This window comes from Macrobrachium rosenbergii, chromosome 50 (genome assembly GCF_040412425.1).
Source record: "Macrobrachium rosenbergii isolate ZJJX-2024 chromosome 50, ASM4041242v1, whole genome shotgun sequence".
Classification (NCBI taxonomy): domain Eukaryota; kingdom Metazoa; phylum Arthropoda; class Malacostraca; order Decapoda; family Palaemonidae; genus Macrobrachium; species Macrobrachium rosenbergii.
This window is the reverse complement of record NC_089790.1, coordinates 2,227,248-2,251,942: the sequence shown is the minus strand read 5'-3', so window position 1 is coordinate 2,251,942 and position 24,695 is coordinate 2,227,248. Positions and strand designations below refer to the sequence as shown.

General features: G+C 35.3%; 1 protein-coding gene across 6 annotated transcripts in view; it reads left to right on the top strand.

Annotated features, from left to right (window-relative positions):
- LOC136832492 (uncharacterized protein F09G8.5) overlaps nucleotides 1-24,695 on the top strand; it is a 48,540-nt gene that overhangs the window by 8,964 nt on the left and 14,881 nt on the right. The window contains exons 4-13 of one of the 6 annotated variants that reach the window (XM_067093379.1): nucleotides 574-741; nucleotides 1,482-1,616; nucleotides 2,807-2,951; nucleotides 3,822-3,974; nucleotides 8,846-8,947; nucleotides 11,810-12,048; nucleotides 15,584-15,622; nucleotides 18,456-18,501; nucleotides 19,081-19,227; nucleotides 22,170-22,310. In XM_067093379.1, coding sequence (XP_066949480.1) covers nucleotides 574-741; nucleotides 1,482-1,616; nucleotides 2,807-2,951; nucleotides 3,822-3,974; nucleotides 8,846-8,947; nucleotides 11,810-12,048; nucleotides 15,584-15,622; nucleotides 18,456-18,501; nucleotides 19,081-19,227; nucleotides 22,170-22,310 — 1,315 coding nt within the window. The remainder of the gene's footprint in view (nucleotides 1-573; nucleotides 742-1,481; nucleotides 1,617-2,806; nucleotides 2,952-3,821; nucleotides 3,975-8,845; nucleotides 8,948-11,809; nucleotides 12,049-15,583; nucleotides 15,623-18,455; nucleotides 18,502-19,080; nucleotides 19,228-22,169; nucleotides 22,311-24,695) is intronic. The other 5 variants (XM_067093381.1, XM_067093382.1, XM_067093380.1 and 2 more) reach the window with 5 other exon arrangements.

The following is a 24,695-nucleotide window of genomic DNA, read 5'->3' as shown; positions in this document are numbered from 1 at the left end:
ATGATGTGCTTTTGGAGTGATGTCTCTTAATTATTGACCGAACACAGCATCTGTCAACTACGTTCTTAAGCATTATGCGCTTTATCTTTCCCTTTGGGTAGGCATATAATGTGGATTTTTTTAATCAATATGAATTTCTCTACAATAAAACTTTAAAGATCTGCACCTCCGTGAATTGGATTTGGTGAAGATCCTGACACGGCTTGCTGTTATCATTATATAGAAATATAACTCTGAAAATAAGAATGTGAGACGTGAAAAATAACGTAAGAAGCCAAACTTTGGGTAACAGTGGGTTATTATGAGTTCATTTTTGTATTTTTAGAAAAAAATTTCTGTTCTGAATGTTGAAACCTATTATAAAGTAAAACACATAGGTAACAGATAAGCTTTGTTAGTTAATAGACAAATGTAAATTTAAAGTAAAATGTTAGTATTGATACAAATCCCATCAGGTTTACATGAGCTGCTACGAGCAGTCGTTAGTGTTTATTTTAGTGCTTTTGTAAATTTGTGGTAATTTTTGGTAATTTTTCTTGCTGTTTTAATAGCTTTGTGTGTTTTCCTCTACAGTGTCAACAACATACGGACGCTAGCTGATTTTCAGTACTGCCCTCATCTGCAAGAGTTGTACATACGTAAAAACTCCATATCTGACATCAATGAAGTTTTATACCTCCGTAATTTACCAAAGCTTAAGAGTTTATGGCTTGCAGACAATCCGTGTGCAAATTTTGAACAGTAAGTAATTCTTAGTGTTGTTTCTTTCATTTTGTTGTTGCTTTCATTTTGTTCTTCTGCATTTCATGGCGGAAATGTGTCAGTTCTCTATATTTGAGTTAATTGCAGTATTCACATTTTGTTAACAAGATTTAGGGGAAAAGTAATACAGTTGTATGATTAAGGAATCGAGAGTTATGAAAGAGATGAAGTAATACTGATTTGTTAAAGCAGGTTTTACTATGCTGAATTAAGTTGTATATAAGGACAAGCAGTTCTGTGTCAGCGGATTGTTCGTAGCTGGTTTGTGGTTTGAAGCTAGGCAGTGTTCTCTTTAGCAACATTTGGGAACTTGTTATTGCCTCTGTTAGCTGAGGCTGCAAATGGTATCTGTGACCCGGTAAGGAAATGGATTTATCCAGTTGCAGGAGGGAGAATAAGACTACATCTGTCTAGTAGATGACACCTCTTGGCTGACATTTTGAATGTTGGGTGTTGTAGCATTAAGTGAAAAAAAGGGTTTTATATTTTTAGAATTAAGATATTTAAAAAAATTTTCTGAGGTTTTCATTTCAAATGCATATTTTTGTGTATTTCAAAAAAAAACATTTGTTTTACATTTTTCTTAAATTAAAGTGTTTTCATTGTTCAATACAGGTAATATTCATGTCCTTTTTATTATATTTATATAAATCTTCTTCCTTACTATACAAATAAAGTTGTTGGTTTCAGTAGTAGTGATTTGTTTGTTGCAATATCAGGTACCGTCAAACAGTACTTCGAGCACTCCCCCATCTACAAAAGCTTGATAATATTGCTGTGGATTCTGAAGAAGTACAGCAGGCTATGGTCTGTGGAGTGCCACTTCCCATGACAGATTCACCTATGGGACAGAGGTATTATGAGGAACGACTCGTTTATTTTTTACTTTCTCTCTGGTGTAATATACAGGTTGAGCATAATATTTGCTTATTTTATTGGATAGAAATGGTCATGATTTACCAGCTTTGTTTAGGCAGTAAAGTTACTTTTATTCAGTTTTCAGGTATCAAAAAGTCTGTGGTAAATAAACCTGCAATCAATTGAAATTATATTTATTTAATATCTAGACGTTCAACCTGAGTATTTAACCCAATAGAGTAATTTTATGTTGCATCCCTTCTTTATAGGAAGTCAAGGAAAACTGTGTCTTCCTTCCTTTGAAGCAAAGCTTGATGCAATAATATTGTTCATACAATAGGTAATGATATCAGAGTACTGTATGATAATCTTAACGCGCATATTAAGTTTGAAGATGTCTTCAGTGCTATTCACAAACGTAAATTGATGTTACACTGAAAATCTTATTATTATCACATAAAGGCAGTGACATGGTTCCAAAAGTCTTGAAATATCTGGGAGTGGTTGACCAGTTGGCAGATGCAAAAAGAGATTCGGTTAACCACAAGATTTGTGGGACCTTGATTGCTGAAGCTAACTTCTCTTTTTTTTTTTCCCTCTGTAGTTAGTGTCTGGGATTTCATGGGTTGTACAAAATAGGCTTTTAAGTGATGGGTCAATGAAGAAACTGATATTGTTTGGAAAATGGATATAAACAGTATGAAAGCATAAATAAAAAAGATGGCAATGTAAGCAAAGATGACACTATAAATGGAAAATTTACAGGACAAGATTTTTTCTCTCACATGTTTGGTATGAAAACATTTGTGTAAAAAAGCAGAAAAGAGGTCAGTGTAAGCAGAGACGACACTATAATGAAAAAACTGCAGTAGTGATAATGATAATATTACAGCTAAGATAGCATAGAATGTAAATAAAATATCATCACATTCATAGAAGAGAGATCGAGTGTCTTTGTGCATGCGAATATCATCTCTTCTCCCAATTTCCGGATTGGATATTCAAGAATTTGATTGTCTCGAGGTGTAAGGACTTAGTGAGGGTAGTCTCTGGTCTTTTGATCATATATAAGAAGAAATTGAGCATTCAGCAAATGTCTACTTTTTCCATCATTAAGCATGTGCAAAGTAAGAGGTTTGGTTTTATGAAACTAATGATTTTGAAATGAGTTTATTCTGTTTTCTAGGGAAGAATGTGAAATGCCAAGGTCAAGCAGTATTGGGGAGTCGTTGCGCAGTGAAGGAGGTGGCAGTAGCATGTCAGATTGCTCCCCTCCTGCCTCTGAGAGAAGGTACTCGCAAGCAACCACCCCTATACGTTCAACTCATCAGGTAAATATTTTTGTGTCATTTTCATTCCTCAACTTTTAACCAGTGATAGTAGTAAATACGTTTTTTTTTTTTAGAAGGTTAGTAAGTGGATACTTTTTTTTAGAAGGTTAGTAAATGGATGCTTTTAAGAAACGTCATTGACCAAATAACATGGATAAGTTAAATTTATGTTGAATCAAATGATGATACATTTCCTGTTCTTGTCCTGAAAGTAAGGATTGTACATTTTCATAGAAAAATACATATAATTTTTACAATAAATACAGTAAAAGCAAAAAGGGGTTATGGTAAGCCACAGGCAGCTTTGGAGGCTTACACGAATACTTAAGACGTTGCATATGGGGTCCTGTTGGCTTGACTTCTGATATCAGGTGAAATTTTCTATTATAGATTGCCCATGTTTATGGCTACTGCAGGATGAAGATTTAGTGAATACATGTGCTTTCAACAATTTTTTTTTTTATGATGATGTTGCATCCGGGGTATGCTTAGAAAGGTCTCTCTTAATTGCCCCCAGAATAGTATCAGTCAATTAGCCTGTGTATTTCCAAAGTAGGATGCATAATTTGTGGCTTCTTGTTGATGTACCCTAAGCTGTGGTTTGTTCAGTTAGTTGGTTTTCAGAGGAAATAAAGCTAATAAATTCAACGAGATTTGTTACCTCTTTCCGCTGTATTATTGTAAATATTAGTAACGTTATAAATGATAAGTAGGGCCTATCATAAAACATACGACTCAGTGATGACCTTGCAAGACGGAAAGAAAATTTTTGTTTTTCTGTATTATTCATAATTTTGATTTTTATTTACTCTTCTTTGCTATTAATATGAAACTAGAACATTAAGAATAATTATTCTCTTTATATTTCAGGAAAGTTACGGACGTTCATTAGATGATGGCTACGAATACGAAGAGGAGGAAGAGCAACCAGTGATGAGACGAACCAGTTACAGTCAGTCGGCTGATCCAGAGCGTCGAATTTCACAGATGTCACAATACTCAAATGAGGGTTCTTACCCGCAGGTATGCGTTGCATAGCAATCTTGTTTGTGTAGGTACTGAGGTATTGTAGTGTTGTATAGTAGTAGTTAGTGTCACTGACAGTGTATTCATTCTGTTCTTGGATAATTTAGATTTAGAAAGGAATGCCTTTGTAGTATGGAACCTTAAATAGTTGATTCTGTTATTTTGGATGGGCTGTCTTTTTGCATGGGTCTCTTAGGAAATTACTCACCGAGTTATTTTCTTGTAAGGTAAATAAAAGTTAACTCCATCTTCTGCATAGAAAAGAAAACATCCATTCAATTTTGTTTTAGGAATAAAATAGATAGGTTTGGGAATTATTGCACTAATTTCATTTTCAAGATTGTGTATGTAAATCAGCTGTCATTTATGGGAATCATTAGTTTTCAATTGAGTGTGGTAATAGTTAATGCTGTTAGCATCATTGTATTTAAACTTTGAGTTTAAAAACATCATTTGATGACCAAAATAAGAAAAAAAATAGACCATTAGACTCCAACTTTTGATATGTATAGCTCATTGGCCATGAATGGTTGTCCTTTTCTCTCAAAACATTTCTGACCTCACTGTATGTGCCATATATAGTGACCCTGAATAAGGTTTGCTTATATAGAGCCATTAAGAGAAATGTTTGTGAAAAGTAAGAAAAGAGGTAAGTGATTGTAACTCCTGTTTTAGAGGTGAAGATCTCTGAGAAAGCTCTCGAGCTACTGTGCATACGATGGAAGGTTGCCATAAAAAGGGGTGTGATTGTAGGTACAGTACTTTTGACATTAACCTCGTACTAAAAATTAAGCATTTTGGAACTCCAGTTTGGCAGAGGTTGGTGAGTATTGAGAGAATTGATATGATGATGATGGGGATTGGAATACAACATCTAGATATGGAGTTTAATTTTTTTAATGTACTTTCCAAGGTCTTGTTTATCAAAAATTTTTTTACATAGAATAACAGAGAGAGAGAGAGAGAGAGAAACACATTAAATGGTTGATTATCTTAATGCAATCCAGCGTGTACTTAAAGACATGCTCACGAACTTGGACTGAAAGGTACGTATGTGTATGTAACATACATTACAGTGTTAACTTCAATACTGCACTGCATTAAGTAATGTCAGTAAGAAACGGAATGGAGGGAGGGAATGATTATTTATCTTAGGGGAGTGGAAATGCCAATAAATTGAGGTCCATTGAGCTGAGGTGCCAGTGTAATGGCCACAGGTGATTAGCATTAGATTTTAAGAGAGACAGGAATATGTTTTTTTTTGGAAGGGGCTTTTGATTGCTTAGTGTTGGTGAAAGCTTTCTATAGTGGACTAGAATATTTGTTTAGTTATTAATGCTTTTACATGGCATCAGTCAAAACCAAGAGTAACATCCTGTTCAGTCTTACCATTAAAGGAGTACAGTCTCATTTCAGTATTTCTTCAGGGGAATTTGATGTTTAGTGGGTTGATGCAGAGTTAGACCATGAAAATATCCATAGACAATGTCCATTTTTATGTTGAACTTTGGAGGGAATTGTGTTATGTCACAGGGTGGCTTAAGTAGAAATGGTTAAAGGTATTATTTGTTTCATTCAAGATATAATGATTGCATCTTTCATATATATGTGATTAGTTTCGTATAAAACAATATAAAATGTAGGTATTAAACACAAATTGAAATGCTATATAATACTGTCTAAACAGATTGTTTTCATTTTTAAAACAGATTTTAGCTTGAGCCTTTTTAAGATAAATGAAGCTTTGTTATACAGCTATCCTCATAAGTTTCCTTGGATGAAGTTTTTGTACTTGCTTAAAGATACAGGGTAGTATTAACATTTTAAATATTTCAGAATCACTGGGCCAAGGACTTGTCTTTGAATTGTCAAAGAATATATATGACTTTTGTGAAGTTTAATGCAAATAGATGTGTGTTGTAGGTAACATATGGTAAAGAATTTCAGGTCACTTTCCAGTTAAAGGAGGTCTTTTGCCTATTGCTGTAACTATTACTTATTTAGAACTGGACTTTTAAGTATTAGCATTTCCTCGCAACATCTGCGTACTGGTGCTCTATTTCCATATCGCATTTTATCTTTTCATTTTTAGCTTCTTTTTCTATGACCTTTTTATTTTTAGACACCTCTGTTCAACTACAGAACAAGTCATGTTGGCTTTCAAATGCCTCAAGATTTTACACCCTCTGTAGAGGTTTATCCACTTGGCAGTCCCAAACCACTATCGAGTTTCCAGGTGAGGGTGTTCTTAAAACCGTGGGTTGAGCTAATCGTGAAACAAGACTCTTGGAAATCTTTGGATGCTGTTGAACCTGATGTTGTCTGTCATCATGTTTTGATGGATACTTGTTCATGTATTTACGCTGGGTGGTCATGCCTAGCAATAAACTCTGCTTCATACTAACAGAGTTTTTCATACTAAGTGTTTTTGCTTGGAAATTGATCACCCTTGACTTTACGTAACTCGGAGAACTGTTTTGTCCAGGTTTTAATTTTGCCTTGTTTTTTTCTTTGTTGTTAAAGCATCATGAAAATTGGTGAATGCTTCTTTAAGCTGTTAGAAATTGTTTGCTGTCATCCCTTTGTGTGTTGCCACTTCTTGTGAAAACATCTAAGCAGTAGTTTTCTGTAACTAATGTGATTTACAGTTTTCTTTGATAGAATGCCAAGTTTTGATTTCTGAGAATTGTAATTAACTTAAGTTTTTCTTCTGTATGGTACCAAACTAATCCCTCTCATCAAATGAACTCATTAAACCCCTTCCATTATTTGTGTTTCTGGATAAGAGACTTTGTATATAAAATACTGGACATTTTCCTCTCTCTTGAATTTGTTTATAGTACAGGAGTGTTATTAGGATCAGTAACTGTTTTACTTACCAGAAGTAATTGATTACAGAGTTTAAATTGTCATTGTGGTTGTCTTTTGCAGTAAGTCAACTAAAAATTGTTGTACATTTTTGTAAAAAATTTACAGTGATTTAAATTGTATCAACCAGCAAAAGATTACCTTGTAAATGTCATTTAGCTTATGTTATCAGTTTCTGGAACTTTGGTTAAGCTTGGTTGCTTTATAATGAGACTTCTCCAAAGTTTATTTTGTGAATTATTCTGTGGCATCACTACCTAGATTTTTCTTTTGACTGGCATCTTAAAACTAGTAAATTGTCTTACCAAATAAAACTGGTTCTTTCATACAAAACCCATTAAACCTCAATAGCCATGTTCCATGCAATGGCTCTGCAGCAAAATCCTGAAAGAAGAGGACCCTACTGCGTGCCTTCATCACAGTAACATCAGAACCTCTCCAGCTGTGTTAACGATTGAAGATCTTTGTTAAGTAGTGAAGGCTGAGGTGATTGCAGTTGAATAAGGTCAGACTGGGTCAGGCTGCTTTACAAGAAGATCGTTAGAGTGCCCGGCAGCTGTTGGAAAATGATGATTCCCATGGACTTTCAATTGGATACTAATTCTTACTACTTGAATGCTACTGAAGCTCCTATACCCCTGATGTCGCATGCCCATATTCTGCCAAGGGGAGGGTCATCGTTTGGCCCAGCCTGGTATGCCAAATGATTACAGGCAGTCCATGGTTATCGGCGGGGGTTCTGTTCTGAGGGTGTGATGATAACCGAAAATCGATTTTTGGCTTATCAGTGCTGATTTTTGGTTATTGGTGCCTCTGTCGGGTATTTATCGGTGCCAGTACCCAATTATTGGTGCTGATAAGCGGAAATCGGCAATTTTTAGTGCCGAAAATTGCCGATTTTCGGTGCTAAACAAGCTCCATAAAACCGGATCGCCATTAACCAAACCCACCATTAACTGGGGACTGCCTGTACTTCCCACAGCCAGAAGGAGAGGGTATTCTTCGAGATCTTTCTTTTCTTGCAGCCTGTGCTAATGAATAGTCTCCCGCAGTCTGACCTGTGGCAGGCTGTATGCTTGGGATAAGTTCTCAGGGTTTCTTCATACCTGATGTTAATTTTTCAAGGCATTGTATGCTAGCTTTGCGCCATCCGTTTTAGGCTGCCCTTGGTTTCTTGAGTACAGTATTCACCAGAGTGATTACTCTAGTTGCATTTGATGCCCATTCCAAGGGCTTGATCTGGTAGGAAATTTGATAGATCTTATCATCCTCCTAGCGAATATTACATCAGGTTGTGAAATGGTTGGTCCAGTGAGGTCCACTGCAACATCTTCCCGTGAAATATTTACTCAAATTACATTTCAAGTCAATATCCATCTTAATGTAGCATGGGAGATTTAGGGAATTTTGCAGAAAATTTTTGGATTTTCATTATCTGATACTGAAGGCAGCATCATAAAATGCAACCCCAGTTAATACTGTATTATAGGTACTGCTTTTATTGTGAAAAGCAGTTCCTCTTCTTATGTTCCCCTGTAAAATAATAGGTTTGTGTTTATGAAGCTTGAAATTTGTTTTTAAGTACTTTAATTTTTGTGTGTTATCTCACATATATAGCAGATGATTCTTTAATCTCAGTCATCCCTATTTCATAAGGCAGGTATGGATTTATTTTAGCAGGTAATGAGGAAATTTCTTACACGACTGTTTCTGTAAAGCTTTCATAAACAAGAAGTCATATTTGTTTAATCATTTTGTAGCTTAAAGTGAATGTGTGTCTATGTATTAAGTGTCTGAGATATTTAAATAATGCTTACGTAACCTCTACATGATTGCTACTCTGTGAATAAATGTGAAGTATTTAATGGAAAACGTATAGATATTGCTAATGGATTTAATGATCACGGAAAGAAATTGCTAATGAATTTAATGATCACTCTTATAACTGTGCCCCTAACAATTTGTGGAATCAAGCTTTACTAAAATTGATTGACATTCAGGTATCGAGTGGTTATGGCAGCAATAGTAGCAGTAGCAACGGTTATTATCGTGACTCTGATGCCTCAGAACGACTCCATAGAACATCTTATTCGTCAGCACAGGTTGGGTTGTGCTTTGAGAATTAACACTGTAGCTGTGATGCACTAACACAAATAATTGAGCTGTGTATTATACTAATCTCATTTGAATGGCCCTTCTCTTGAAGTGGACGAAAATTAATTAAAGAGTTGAAGCTGATTTTGAAGTGTTTTTGGAATTGCTTGCAGGTGGTGTTGTTCATGCTTATGATTTAATTTGATGATAAAAAAATTGAGCATAAGTTTTAGATGGGTGATCATACAGTTATTTTATTTTCTGTCAAGTAGTTGTAAGTTTCTGCTGTTTATGGTAAGTGATACAGTAAAATGAAATGTTAATAATTGAGTTTTATCTTGGCCAGTTTGCTTTCAGTTTGAATTTAGTAAGGCCTTGGATTGTTCTGTTTCTGTTAATATTTTACTTGACAGAATTTCTTTTGGGAAATTGCTTTACCCCTGTGAGGTTACTTGGGGCATCCAAAAACTTGTGTACGGTAAAATAAACTCAGTTCTGACGTGAAGTTAGTGTCCCATTTTGAAGTTGAATAGTTTTCATTCTTAGTAGTTGGTGTAAAAAGAAAAATGAACAAAATAAGCAGTTGAAGTTGACTAAAAACAGATATTTCTTGACTTGTAAACATTGAAAAGAATGCCTAGCATAACTAAGAATTCTTTTCACTTCATGAAAAAGTAATAAGAATTTCCTTTTCAGTGATATATATATTTAATGTTACTGCTGTGTATACAGTACATAGTTTTGCATGTCAAAAAAGTAAGGAAAAATAAGCAAGTGTTTGGTTTAGCAACTATTTTCCTTGAGTGAACTACCCCTACTTTTGAAGAGATGGAGTTAAGACTTCCCCCAGCATGACCCAGATATAATTTGAGTGTCACAAAAAAAGAATTAGTATTAAGGAATAATTGAAGAGAATGAAAGAACTTAAAAAATAAAAATTTCCAGTGTCATGGATATAATTTTTTTATTTATTTTACAGGTGAAATTAATTTTTATGTATATTCCTGTAAAAGGTGTTCTGCTTTATATTGTGTTCACTTTACCTTTTGTGGTGCTAAGTGCTATAGGTGCTGTAATGTGTGGCATGTCCTCGACCATTATGGCTTCTAACAGTGCATGACAGAAGTAGTCCCATTAACAATCCTCATTGGACGGGTTGGTATCATTCTCGACTAGCACTCTGCTGGGCCCGCGTTCGATTCTCCAACCAGCCAATGAAGAATTGGAGAAATTTATTTCTGGTGGTAGAAATTCATTTCTCGTTATAATGTGGTTTGGATTCCACAATAAGCTGCAGGTCCCGTTGCTAGGTAACCATTGGTTCTTAGCCACGTAAAATAAATCTAATCCTTCGGGCCAGCCCGAGGGGAGCTGTTAATCAGCCCAGCGGTCTGGTTAAACTAAGGTATACTTATGTGGGCAGTATATTTGCTTCAGGGAAAATCATAACTGACCTTGGTATGTTCATCACTTAAACTTGTCATTTCAGTATCGTGATTCACTATGCCCAGTGTCCTTACTTGACCGTTTATGCTACCAAAGATAGCCTGCCCACATGCAAGTGAGAATGAATGAGCACGTAAGGGAAGAGGATCAGAGTGGTTGGAAGAAACAAAATGGGTTACTGATGGGAGGTGCCTGTTATAAGTCACAGGAAATAGATCAAGTTCACTCGGAAGTTACTAGATAAATGTTTTGAGACCTTTCTTTGAATGATTAGTCACCTGAACTGAATTGAAGGACCAGTTAAGCTACAGTCATTAGATAGCAAGCTCTTAGACAGGCAGGACTCTGACATTACTTAGGAATTACAGAGAAGACAAGATTCGTCAGAATCAGCACAACTAATTGGTTGTGGACGAGAATTATGCTTAGGACAGTCGTGAAAGATAAATCTAAGTACATGGTCAAGACTCGGGTAACTGAGACCTGTGGTTCGGAAGTGGTTTGGGGAAGTAACCAAGAGGCAAATATGTTGCCCTAGAGAGAGTCTTATTATATTTGAGAGTGGTGATATCCAGAATTGCAAAGCAACAAGAAACTGAGACTGTGCTTTCCCAAGACTTAGCTCGTGCTCAAGACCAGAGTCATTTCTATAGATCATGTAATTCATAAAATGATGATGATGATTATGTTTCTGAACAAGGCTGCAACTAATAGGTAACTAAAGTAGTTTAAGTGGACCAGTGGTAAGCCAAAGACAATGAGGTGATTGATAGTACCAAAATAAAGTATGATTATAAAAGTATTATATGTTTGTATACAGCTATTTTGCTTCTAGTGTGATCCATTGTGGAAGAAATGTGATTACGCGATACTGAAAAATAATATATACTGTGCTTTAACAGTGACCTGAATAGGGATTAAGGTGAGAAGAGAAAATATTCTTTTAAGTTAATCTTTATATAATTTAAATTTCTTTGCTTCTGGATATTATTTTCCTCAAAGTTTCTGGGTATTTTCTTGTGATATATTCAGTTTAATCAGTTTGGTGTTGTTACTAGAATTATAACAACTTCAAATGAGTCTGTATACTATTGCAAGAATACAAAATTTGTAACAGGTCTGTGGATGTTGGGTTTATTTTTCTAACATATTGATGTCATTTTCTTTCCTCTTCTCTATATCATTTTCATGTTGTGTTACATAATGTTGAAAATCTGAGGTGTAGATGACAGCCCTGAATGTCTGCTAAGTAACTACAGTGTGAAGCTAGAGCCTCTGTTCCTTTCAATTTAGCAAGGAAGATAAGAAAAAATTATAAGTTATTTTGCGAAATAGGATAGTGAATTTGTTTTGCACATTGTGATTGAATCATAAACTTAGGAAATTAACATAATTTGTCTTAAATTCACTTACACCGATTTCAGAGCCCCACAAGACGGAGCAGTCAGATTGTGGCCGAAGCCGACTCCTCAGCCGACAGCCGCGGGTACATACGAAATCACGCCTCTGAGTATGACACTAGAAATGCAAACTACCTGAGCAGGGAAGACGGTTCAGCCAGGTATAACACGAGCACTAGTACCACACCCACCAGTAACTTGATTCTCACGCCCGATTCTAATAATGATAACAATACTAACAACAATGTGGTTTGTCCCTTACAGTGAGTACACCAATGCGCTCTTGTGCACGCCTCTCGAGACACATCATGCCCTCTGTTCCCCCCTTCAAGGTCTTCTTCCTTTCCATTTTTTTTCTCTTGTCATTGGTGTAATTTCATTTCTGTTTAATGCAGTTTTGTTTTTATTGCTCTGGCATGTAATGCATGTGCATGAGAAACATATCCCAATGGTTTTCATATCAAGGTGGTAAAGATAAAACGATGATTATTTTCAGAATAACTTGGTCTAATATGTGTAGTGATTGGTATCAATTTTGTAAGGAAAGTATTTTTATCAGAGAAGTTAAATGATTTACATGTAGAATGAGGAATAAGATAATTATCAGTAGTTTTTGCAGTGTTGTTAAGAAGTAAAATAAAAAATTTTTTAAGGGTAGAGTAAATATTTTTGTTTAGCAGCAATAAAAATTTGTACCTAATAACACAAACCATTGTTTTGCAATGTCTTTTTTTACCAGCCTTGCTGGATCGAGCAAAGTCCAGAATTTGGTCTTGGTTGGTTAAGAACTCTCTTGCCATACATCAGTCTTCCTCTCATCAGCTTTTTATTTCTTTGTTCAATTCCTCTTCTTCGGTTGATGGTCTTGTTATATTCTTGCAATAATGGACTTAAGATTTAGGATGCCTTTTTTAAGAAAATGTTTTCGTACAAAACTAAGGGCTAACAGATCCGCTACTCACACCTCCCATATTCATGGTCTACAAATTTTATTGACACACCATTCTTCATTAAAGAAAATGGTAGCAGACAGTTAGGTGGTTCAGATCAAGGACTCTTGACCAGTAGACTGGTAATCGCTATGTAATGTGTTTGAATAGTGATTGCATCATACAAGTTTTTCAAAGGATTTTAGAACTTTTTTTTTTAGCAAGAATGACCCTATTTCATCTTCTTACATCTTCATTTAATTTAATTTCATATTTTTCAGTGATTTTGATTACTGTACCCAGCAAATTGTAAGTACAGTAGACCCTCAGAAATTCAGACTAATGAACATGGGTGTGGACAGCGTTGGCAGCCTGGGTCTTTATAAAGTTTCAGTATAATCTAGCCTGCTACCAGTGATATAATCATTTGACATAACATTATTTTTTCCTTCTGTGTCTTCAGGTGAGGAAATAGATAATGATAAAAGTAAGACAGTATAAGTACTATATGAAAAAGAGAGAACATAAAAGTAACATAATAAATTGTCATAAGTGATAAAAAACTTATTATACATTTTTTTGTACAAACTTGTGGTTCATGGATATGCTGCTTATTGTGACTGCAAGGTTCTGTTCTCGGCTCCTCAGTCTTTTATTTGTCAGACAAAAGCACTATCGTGCATGCTGTCTGAATTCTCATTCATAGCGGCCAGTAATCTCAGTTATTTAAGGGACTTAACATGATGCGGGGAGACTCATGAGGTTGGGAGAAGGGCATGCCTTGTATTAATGAGTCCGTGTAAAAAAACTTTTGTGTTATTAAGGCTTAGTTTCATCACAACTCCATTAATCATATATATGCCTAAGTTACACTATAGGATGGAGGATATGCCTAAGTTACACTATAGGATGGAGGTTGAGAAACTGGTGTAATTCTGACCTACTAGTTTTCATGGTTCATCTTCAAACAGATTTCTTGAGAATAACTTACTCACAGGGTCATGATCTTGTGAATACCTCAAGACATATCAAATGTTTCATTAAATATGAATAGTGGTTTGGAAATGCATGTTTCCTCTGTTAAAAGAATCGTGAAGTCCCCTTCCATATACTGTAAACTTTAGGATTGAAGCCATTTAACCTGTGTGTATGGGTTTAAATGGATTTTTCCCCTGATATTGAAGATGCGACCAGAAAATTGACAAAAATAATGTTGTGAAGGTTTGTCAAATGCAGTGATGTGATGGATTTATTCTGAGAGTATAATTGCAACAGGAGACCTTATAGTGACCAATTACTTTTTGAGGATGAGATTGGAAGGTATATTTGTGGGGAGAGAAACCAGGAGAGAAAAGCGGTAAAGGAACTTTGCCATAGCCAAGGATAAAGTTCTTGAATATAATGTTCAAGAGTCCTAGAGAAAAGTTAATTATGTACAGGAGTGGAGAAGCAGAAACACTGATTTGATTTTATGATGGGAAGTACTAATAATGATTGCACTGTTATACCAGGTTAAGGATGCTTAACATAAATTGATTGATGGCTGCATGTTAGTATCATAGTGAGGGAAGGAGAGAAGAGGAAGAAGTGACAGTAAAATAAACAAAAATTGTATTGAATAGTTAATAAGTAAAAATTGAGTTCTCTGTAAAGAGAAAGTGTCAGTAAGTAGGGCATTGAAAAAGGACATATATGAAGAATGTTTTGAGGGATGACATATAAAGGAAGGGACATGACAGGAGTAGTGAGAAAAGAACATGAAAATGTTAATACATAAAGGAGTAGGCTAGTGTGAAAATTGTAGAGGAAGAATATTACTTTGGCAGGCTGTGAAAATTTTGGAGAAGGTACTGAATGAAAGGCTGGTGAACTATTTTTTCCAATCGACATTTGTTTGACTGCATGTTGGAGAAATCAGTAGCAGAGGCAAAGAGGAATGGGTGTTGAAAAGGCATCTGACAGAGCACCAAGAAATGTAAAAGTAGAAGGTACCAGATTGACTTATTAAACCAGTGTTGTAAATGTGCCATAACACAAGTATAGTAAAGATAGTTGCAGATTTATCAGTATTTGAAGTAAATGTCCATCCAGGATCCACCCTGAGCCCTAAGAAAGCTCTAAAAAAGGGGTGCGAAGCTTTTGGGAGCAGCTGTGTACAGATGACCTGGTGTTAACAGGATGATCAGAGTAAGAGGCTTCAGAAAATTTTAAAAGATAGAAGAAGAGTTGAATTAAGAAGAGAGGATTAAAAGCAACAAAGCAAGACAGAGCTTTTGGTGATTTGAAGGCAAGCAAAGGAAAATTTAGGAGTAAGGAAAGGAACAATTTGAATACTGTGAAAAAGGGGAGGAGTTGAACTTTGTATCATTAAATTTTATCAACTTTAATAGATGGTGGTACGATAGATGCTCAGGACTGCAAAAGGTACTTGAAGTAAGAGGTTTCTGATGTCTGAAATATATAAGAGCAAAAATGGTGAAGAGATGCTTGAGGAGTACCATGTTGCTTAGAAACACCTGATTAGAAGACTAAATTTCATATTGCATGTTGGGGAATGGGCCTTGGGGGAAGAGGGTTGTATTAGGCACCAAAAAACTTAAAAGCTAAGGTTTTTTAGTTTGTAAGATTAGTATAGTGGTCTAACCATTAAAGACAGTGGGAAACATATATATTGTAAATGTTATGGTATGTGACATGTATAAAGAAGAGGCATTCTCTTCACAGTATATGACTTTTTTTATGTATGAGGTTCTGCCTAGCAATGATTAATCTTTCTTGTGTTTTATGTAATGCCCTCCTATCTCATGAAAAGCTTGAATTTTTTAAATGAAGGCCACTAAAGCATTGCTGTACGTATTGTTATTTAAAGGTTGACGAATGGACGTTCGTATGGGAACACGTATGCTAGGTGAGTTGTACGGTCATGACACACTGTTAATAACTGTATAACACTTCTGATAAGTTTACTAAGCAGCTCAAAATATCTTTTCTGTCAAAGAAAAAGCATGATGAAGAGTGGTCATAGTTGCAGACACTTTGGAGAGGATTTATGGAATTGTCAAGTCTTAAATTTACCCTTCAGTGTTTTAATATTTATGTGTAAGGAGTTAGCTTTAATTGGATATTCTTTCAGGATCACATGATCTTTTAATTTTTGTAAAAAAAATGTTTGCAGAGACTATACCACTTCAGTATATTTTGGACAGCTGAGTATAAACTCTAAAGTCCATAAATATCTATGCACAATACATTCTTTGTTTTTCTTCAGGAAGGTTTGAAGGTGTAGTATTGTTTGTGGAGAGCTTTACAGTTGGTTACGCAGTAAATGCATACTAACAACTTGAGCACTTTCAGATATGCACTGACGATTTGTTCATCTATTTGCAAAGGCTAGGGTACTATAGATTGTGCATAAACAGTTTTCACTTTCTCTATACAGGAACCTAGGAACAAGATGAAATCCTCATTATAGAAGTTTACTGTTGAATAATTTTTTAGTTCCTATATGCATGCCAGCTTCAGTATTTTTCATGAAAATGAATTATTTTTTACTTGGCTTTTGCATGAAATCTGTAGAGCTATTTGCATATTTTATTTTCCAAGTTATCTTACCACTTGAAAGTGGGATGTTGAAGTTGATTTACCCGTTTCATTTTTATTGAGCTGTGAATGTTTCCTGGCATAAATTTAGTAATTATAGTACTGATTTTTCTTTTTAGAGATTTTTATGCATGATATAGATAACAAAAGTAAGAATGATATATCTCTCATGAACTACAAACAAACTTGTTAAACCCTGAGACTGTGGCACTTGCCATTACTTCATAATTCTTCTGGTATCCCTTTTAGCAGTGTATTTGTTTAAGACCCATTCGTTATTTTCTTTCCTTAGAGCATTTTAATCTTCATTATCCTTTCATTTATTCTTATCATTCCACCAGAAATAATAGTTTTTGTTGATAAACCCATCAGTCACAATTAGCTTTAATGTGCAGTGTCAAATGACTCCAGACATGCAGCTTCTGAAGTCTTCAAGACAAAAGCATCAGATAGCCAAAAATGAGTGTTGACACAACTCATGCCTTTGACGCCATCGGTAGTAACTACTAATTTCATTCTTTCACATTTCTTGCCTTATGTGAACTCTAAGAATTCCTACTAGCTTGCTTTGACAGGTAGATCAATCTTAGTTCTCTTTTTTCTAATTTTCTATAAATTCTTGTTATTATTGTGCAGTCAAACTACTCTTTTCATACTTCTCAACTTCTCATTCTTTTCAAAAAAGTGTGTTGATAATTATGGTTACTTACAGGTTGTGTTCTGCCATTTTCCTGTAAGCATTATTAAATTGAAATATGTTATTGAATTATGTCACCTTGTGGTATTAATGCATATTTTATTGATACAAAAATTGATACAAAAATTGAATACTTTAGTATTCACTTAGTGGCTGTGGCTTGCTTACTACGAAATGGTTGTACTAACTCTTTTCCTTTTCTACTTATGCTGCTGTTTCTGCAGTCAAGGCTTCGATCTCTTTGGATAAGGCATCTGTGTCCGCAATGCCTCTCCCTCGTGCCTTGGGAGTTGAGGTTAATAGTCCCAGGCCTTTGAAGTGTCTACTTCCATAGTGCTTTGTCTAGTAGAAGACACACCTTCTCCAGAGCCCCCTTCCCAAAGGCCAAAGAGGGATTTTCCCACTTCCCCATCAGTCATAAAATGTGTCCATCAGCCAATCTAATCGTTTTGCTGTTTCATAATCATTTTTACACAAAAGAATAAGACATTTACTACCTGTCAGTGGGTTGAAGGCATGCATGTGTCAACAGTCACTTTTGGCTATTCACTTCTTTTTTCCTCAAGACTTAAAGATGTTAACACATCTGGTGGAATTCAGCACTGTGAATTAAGGGTAATTATGATTGATAGGTTTGTATGAAAAAATTAGTTATACTTTTAATAAAATTCTTTTCGCTCTGTCACAACCATCTTCATATCTGTTTTCCAGTGTGATTCTTTGTGCTTCCTACCTTCTTACATGTTGCAAGTGTTTAGGCCATGTCATCAGGAGAAAGCGTTAATTGTTCTTGAAGATATTTTCTTGTGAATTCCATATTTGCCTACTGATGGACCATATTTTTTGAGTTAACTGACTGAGTTAGGACTTACAGTGAGGATGTGAATGTGAGGTATATTTGATATTGTCAGATGAATAAAGGAGAGGAGAATGTGTAGCGAATATGCAAAACTATTCATTGTATGTGTGGGCAAAGATGAAGAGCCATAACAAAAGAGAAAAATTCAGTCTCGGACTATGACAAGTCGTAAAAGGGTAATATCTCGACAGGTGGTTGGTGCCTCGGCTAACTTACTGCAAATGTAAACCTATCTGTACTTTAATATGAAAATTTTATTGTATGGACTGGTATTTTTTTCTGACTTATAAATTGCCAGTCTTAGCTGGTTCAGAGAGAAAAGGAGGTTCACAGTTTTGTGCTGACTCAAATTAATTGATAATTTAGAATGTTTTGAGCATTTTTGTAGTGCACTGGTAATTATTATTTGTTCTTCTATCCATGAAAAATTCTGGTACGTATGCATTTGAGGATTTATATAAAGCAAATATCAGTTTAGAATTTTGAAAGATTTTTATTTTTTCCTTTTTCAAAATGTTATTGTGAACATGCATTGGCATTCTAACACTTGCAACTTATTAACATTTATTTACTCCCTCTTCGTAGTCGAAGAACATCGCAGGAGCAGCAGTATCGAGACCAACAACGATGGGTATGTACCTAAATGTTTTTGCTCTGTGAACTAAAGAACAAGCTTCTTCATAGTAAAATCATAACACTTTAGTAATCCAAAGCCTAGTAAACTTGATTTTTGTAAGTTCCTAATTTTATTTAGTGAGAATTTAATTTCTTTATACCTAGATAATATTTTTTATGCAGATTTTTGCCTGATAAAAACAATAACAAACGTGATCTCTGAAAATGATTCATAATAGTCATCTTGTGGCTTTGTATTACACATTTAAAAAATCTTAAGTCACTGTAATTGTCAAGGAAACTTAATAAGAACCCTTATTAATTTTTACTTCTTTGTAAAAGCTTGTATACCATGATACTGTATCAGCTTTTGCTTAATGTCACTGTGGATGGCCAGCAATGAAAGAACTGGCAGCTTAACAAAAAATATAATTTAAATCATCATTATAATAGTATTCTTGCTCTCTCTCTCTCTCTCTCTCTCTCTCTCTCTCTCTCTCTCTCTCTCTCTCTCTCTCTCTCTCTCTCTCAAATTGTACTCATAGCGATCACTGCATGTAATTCTTTATCCATTTAAGTGTTTTTAACTTCTCAGTGTGAAACTGATGAAAGAGAACGGGGTTATAGCAGAGGAGATGGGTATGGTTATGCATCCCCACCAGAAGTGAGGCAGTCACCTGTCGGGTATGAACAGCGATCAGCTGCTTCAGACCCAAGATATGAGCACCAAACTCAAGCACGGGTACGTGGTAAAATTTGTTTGCATTTCGGAGTGTCTTTGAGACAACGTCTGCTGTTCTTTCTCGGACTTCTTGCATTTCCCCATCTGTCAATATATTAAACAGCCACACAGACATAGTGCAAATTGTCTTGAACCCACTTCTAGAAACCAGTCGCTTTCTCCCTTACACTTCCATCATAAAATCTTTTAGTTACCCTCAAGTATATATATAAATGAATTGCTTTTTTTTCACAGTCTGTACTATTTCTACTCATTTTACACTGTTAATTTCTTTGAAAAAACTTTCACACCAAATATGATGCGTTTAGAGGTGAAAGCTAAGCACATGTTAAAGTGAACTTTAAACTGCTACCTGGTTCAAAGTCCAGGTCTACGTACATCAGTTGTGGCTAATGTTTTTTTTTGCATTTTGTTGCCATAGTAATGCATTGATTATGTTGCTTCTTGCACAGCACTTTTATTCCTTTTAACTCTGCATCTACTATGTAGTTCTGCTTTCTGTAATGTAAGAGTTAAATAATTTTCTTAAAAAGGCCTATAAAATAGATGAATGATTTTTAATAAGTCCCTACATTTTGGTCAGTAAACATAGTCCCCCAATTCATTGGAAGGTTGGAGGTGTTACAGAGGCAATATTTACATCTGGTCAAATTGTGTGTAGAGCGATCCAATTTAAGGCATTCTAACCAGATTTGTTTTCTTTAAGAAGATTCCTTGTGCGCTGTTCTTGATATGAGATGGATTGCAGTTACAGTCTCTGGTCTTAGGGTTACAAGGTTGACTGGGATTTTGATTAGCTGTGGTTATCTAGCAGTTGGTTTGGCTGGATAATTTTTTTGATAAGAGGATTCAGGAGGGTTTTGTCCGTGATGTATGCCTTCCAAAATCCTTCTTATAAGTTCATCTTATTTGTTTTATACAAATTTATTTGTTTCACCTACATTTCAGGAATTCAGCTTCCGTCATCAGGGATAAAACAGCAAAAATGAAAATCCACACATCAACTTAAGACTAGAACATAATATAATAGTACATGTTTTAAATGTAATGAGTACAGTATGCATAGATAAGCATAAGATTTAATTTAAAAGCAAAAACGAATGGTAATTAAAGGCTTTTTAGTCAAAAGCTAGGCCTGCTCCCGATAACTGTGATTGACAGCTGCGAGGGCAAGCAGTTGTAAAAACCGTAGCCAAATCTTTGAACCATACCAGATCTGTTAAATAGCTGAAGTCGCAGTGAAGGAGGAGAGTGCTGTCAGCCCGTTTCAAACAGTCTTTGGATATTTCAGAAAGCCTAAAGGAAGTTAGAGAGCCTTCCAATGTTGTCAGTTTTGACGTGACTTCCTTATTCACTAACTTCTTGTTACGTAAAGCACAGTATTAGGGTTGATATGGATGAAAGAAGTAGTAATAGATTAATCAAATTGTGTGTTGAGGACTCCCATCTTAGTTGTGATGGTAAAGCTTGCAGATATTTGGAATGGCGATGGGTTCCTCTTTATCTCCCATACTTTCAAACTTGTATATCAAGTTCTGTGAATCCAATACATATCAAATTGTTTGAAGCAGTGGTACTATCTATTTAACACAGAAGGTTGTTAACCTTCAATAGTGTTATGGAAGAGATATGTAGATGAAAGTTTGCTCTTTTAAACACAAAAAATTTTGAGTATTTTAGATGTATTGCTTGAAAAAATCAATAATTTGAAACCAGTAAATTTCACAGTTGTAAACACTTGGAAATTGACTTAGCTCTTTCTCGATGTATGGGTGAAACAGAAGACAGATTTGAAACCACAGTATACCGAAAAGCTTTCGGTGATATCATAGATAAAGGTGTACTAGTAGGTTTAGTTTTGAGAGCTTTCAGAATATGCAAACCAGAGTACATAGAGAAAGAAATTAAATATAAAATTAGTTCCATAAAACTCACATACTCAGAATGGTTCATAGAAGACCTTGTTAGTAAAGCAAAAGAAGTGTTCTGTATTAACAGGGAAAAAAGGAATGTAGTGATTGGGGCAAACCCATAATAAAAATACAATATGACAGAAAAGTAAAAGAAACCATTAGTAAATTGAAAACTGATAAATATGATTTCACTATTCAATCGTGTAATACATAAGAGCAGTAAAACACAAGAGAAATTGTATATTAGCTGTACATTGTTGTGATAAAAATTATCAGAATTTCAAAGAGCTTATATTTATAAAAATACTGTCAAAAATTGCAGAGTAATCAAAGGGCTTTCTTTAAATGCACTGCCCACAGTAGTAGGGAGTAAAATTCTTGGCATCGAAGATAACACCAACAGCAAATTAGTTCTCAGAGAGTCAGGCCTATTAGACTTGGTCAAAAGTTTAAACTGGGTGTCACATGTCAAGGACTGCAAGAGAGGGATTACTGAAAATCCCCAGGTTTAAAGAAGGCAAAAGATTAGCAAGGATTCCATGGAGGTATGGAAAGCCATTGGTTAGATCAAAGGACACTACTAGTAGGTAAATAAAACAGGAAGTCACAAGACTAAAAACCATGTTTCAAGGACACTCAGAAGATGGTAGCGGGAGCTGTCATAAGCTGAGAGCAGCACTGTAATTTGTAAATTATGAATAAGTAAAAAATGTATAACGAGAAGCAAATAGAAACAGAAAAATTTCACGTACAGTACTAAGCCTTTTTCCCATTTATCAACTGAAAGATGAATTTTCATAATTTTATTATTATTAATTATTATTATTATTATTATTATTATTATTATTATTATTATTATTATTATTATTATTATTATTATTATTCATGCCTTCTCAATTGTAGTTCAAGTAGCAGTAGCCGTGGTAGTAGAGCTATGTAATATCTGTCTTACAACATTTAGCCAGTTGTAACCATTGTATCATTTACAACCAAAATCATTGAAAAGGAAATTTCCCCTCATGTTTGCAGACCAGTGAGAATAACTCTGCAGTGCAACAACACTATGAAAGCGCTCACAGAAGAGCCGAGCAACAGATGCAAAATGCAACCAGTTCCGCAGGGGAAAGAACATCCCCTACAAAGCCATACCCTGCACGCCCGAAGACAAGGGTAAGTCGTTCCTAGGTTAAAAGTGGTGACGGAAATACAACAGCTTGTTGTTTTGAATATTTTTACGGTGTGAACTTGTTGCTTAACGTATTTTTATTAGTAATTACTCTAAAACAAGAATTTTTTTTTTCCATTGTGGTGCACGGTGTGTTTGGTGAATTCAAGAATTTTTTCCAGTGTGCTGCACAAATATGTGTAGTGAAATCAACATTTCTTCTTTTGAAGGTCATGACTCGACCAGTAAAATTACTTTCTTGAAAAAAGTCAGATGATGATGTCCCTGGACTTCAGAAGTTTGAATCCTTTTTAGAAGCAAAAAACTTTCCAGGTACATTTTATTTAATGAGAAGGAGATATCATTTTAAATAGTCAATCACCACCTGTTCCCAGATGAGCCAGTTGGCTAGCTGGGACTCAATTTGAATAAAGCCAGCCCTCCAGTAGTGCAATACCCTATGAATGTTGCAGGAAAACCTGTACAATTGCGAAACAGTTATGCCTTTTTTTTTCTGAGGGACGCTTACCAAAATATGCCAAACCAAAATATGCTAAAATTAGCTGTTTGGTGTATTTGCAGCCAGCTAAAAAGGATACAAATAGCCAGACTCCAACAGAGATACTTCTTAAGCAGACTTTCCTTTAACTATGTCCTGTCTTGGCTTGGGCATATCCAACCTGTAAATGACCTCGTAAAGTCCATCAAACAAATTGTGCTGCATCTGCAGCTTAGCTTAGGCTTCATGATGCAGTACATAGCAAAATTCACCTGCGTACCAATGAGGTTACTGTAGAAGTAAGGGGCGAGCAGGGTACGAGGCCACAACTGTTCTTCATAAACAGACGGAAATGCTTTGTTTCGTGCTGGTTTTGCCGTTTAAAGAAATGGTATGCTTAGGACCAAGTGAAACGTTCTTGTTATTGGCTGTATTTAGGGATATTGCTCCAAGCGTACCATCAACGCTGCTTAGAAATTTGGGTGGAAGTGGCACTCTGAGGAGTACGAAGTTTTGTGAACGGTTAACAGTCAAGTGAAAGTAGTCCTCAGTTTCTAATTTGGATTATGCTGCCCAATAATCCTTGGTTATGTTGGCTCTTAGCAGAATCTGCTTATGCATTTGTTCGATTTGTGTTTTGTGCATTCAGTTGGATACTGGTACTATAAAAGACTTGTATCACATTCAAAACCCTGGAACACCTTTAGACACACTTTTCTTAGAATTGGTCATTCTTGTTTGACCCATGGATATTTTATGAATAGCCTACATAATCGAATCCCTATATGTACAGTCTGTAGAATAATACTAAAACATTTTTTTGTGTGAATGTCCAAAATATAATCGACAGTGAACGTCAAGTTTTGGAACCAAGTCAGTTAAATTTTATCAGATTCTCCCTCATTTTCAATGAGCCCCATTAGTGATACCTCAACTTAGGAGCAGTTAGGGGGGACTCTGCCCCTCTGGGTAAATAATGAAATCAGTAACTTGCATAGCTTATGTACAGCAATTCCACATAAAGTAATTGAGAGCCTATCCTAACTGTTATTTTGTAATTTTTCTTTTATTTAAAATATTATTTACTTATATTCTGTTTCAGAAAAGTATCTGCTAAATGAATTACTTTTAAAAACATGCAGTACTGTACAGTGTAGCCTAACAAAAATGTAGCCAATTTGAGTAGTTCTACTTACTGGGTGCACTTGATTGTAAAACAAAAATCATTCAATATAATAAAAATACCTTTTCCTGGTCTTATGAGTTTTTCAAACCTCCTTGGGTGTTTCTAGTTCACATCTGACTTTATAGCAAAGGCCAATACTTTAGGCAGACAGGACCGTTCCACTGCACATTTTGCCCACCCTTCTCTGTTTCATTGAGTCAACACATATTTTCATATAACCACATTGCTCTTAAAAGGTTTGTCTTTACTTTAAACAACTTATTATTTACCAGAGCCTTGGTTCCTGACCTGTGTCAGTCTCCTTAACGTTGCATGTCTCAGTGATGAGAAGATTCAGCAGCTTGGTTTTTCCCTGAAAATTTTCTTCACGCATATAAGATGATGGATCTGTGATGAAACACAATTAGGTTGTTCTTTCAAGCCAGTCACTCATATAATGATTTCCCTCCTCCCAGCCCTGCATAGCTGTAGTTTCATATCCAAACCACACAAACATCAAGACAGGTAGCTGATGAGTATCCAAGGTTTCACATGAATGAGTGATACATTTGCATGGCAGAACTAACATTTTGTAAAGTTAAATTTTTTTAGCAGTATCTGAGGGTGGTCCTTTGGATGATTAGGGGATTTGCTCAGCAAAATTCAGTATCCTTCAGAGATTGTGATGTCATGATTCGTAATGATTAACCATGTTCCTCCTTATCG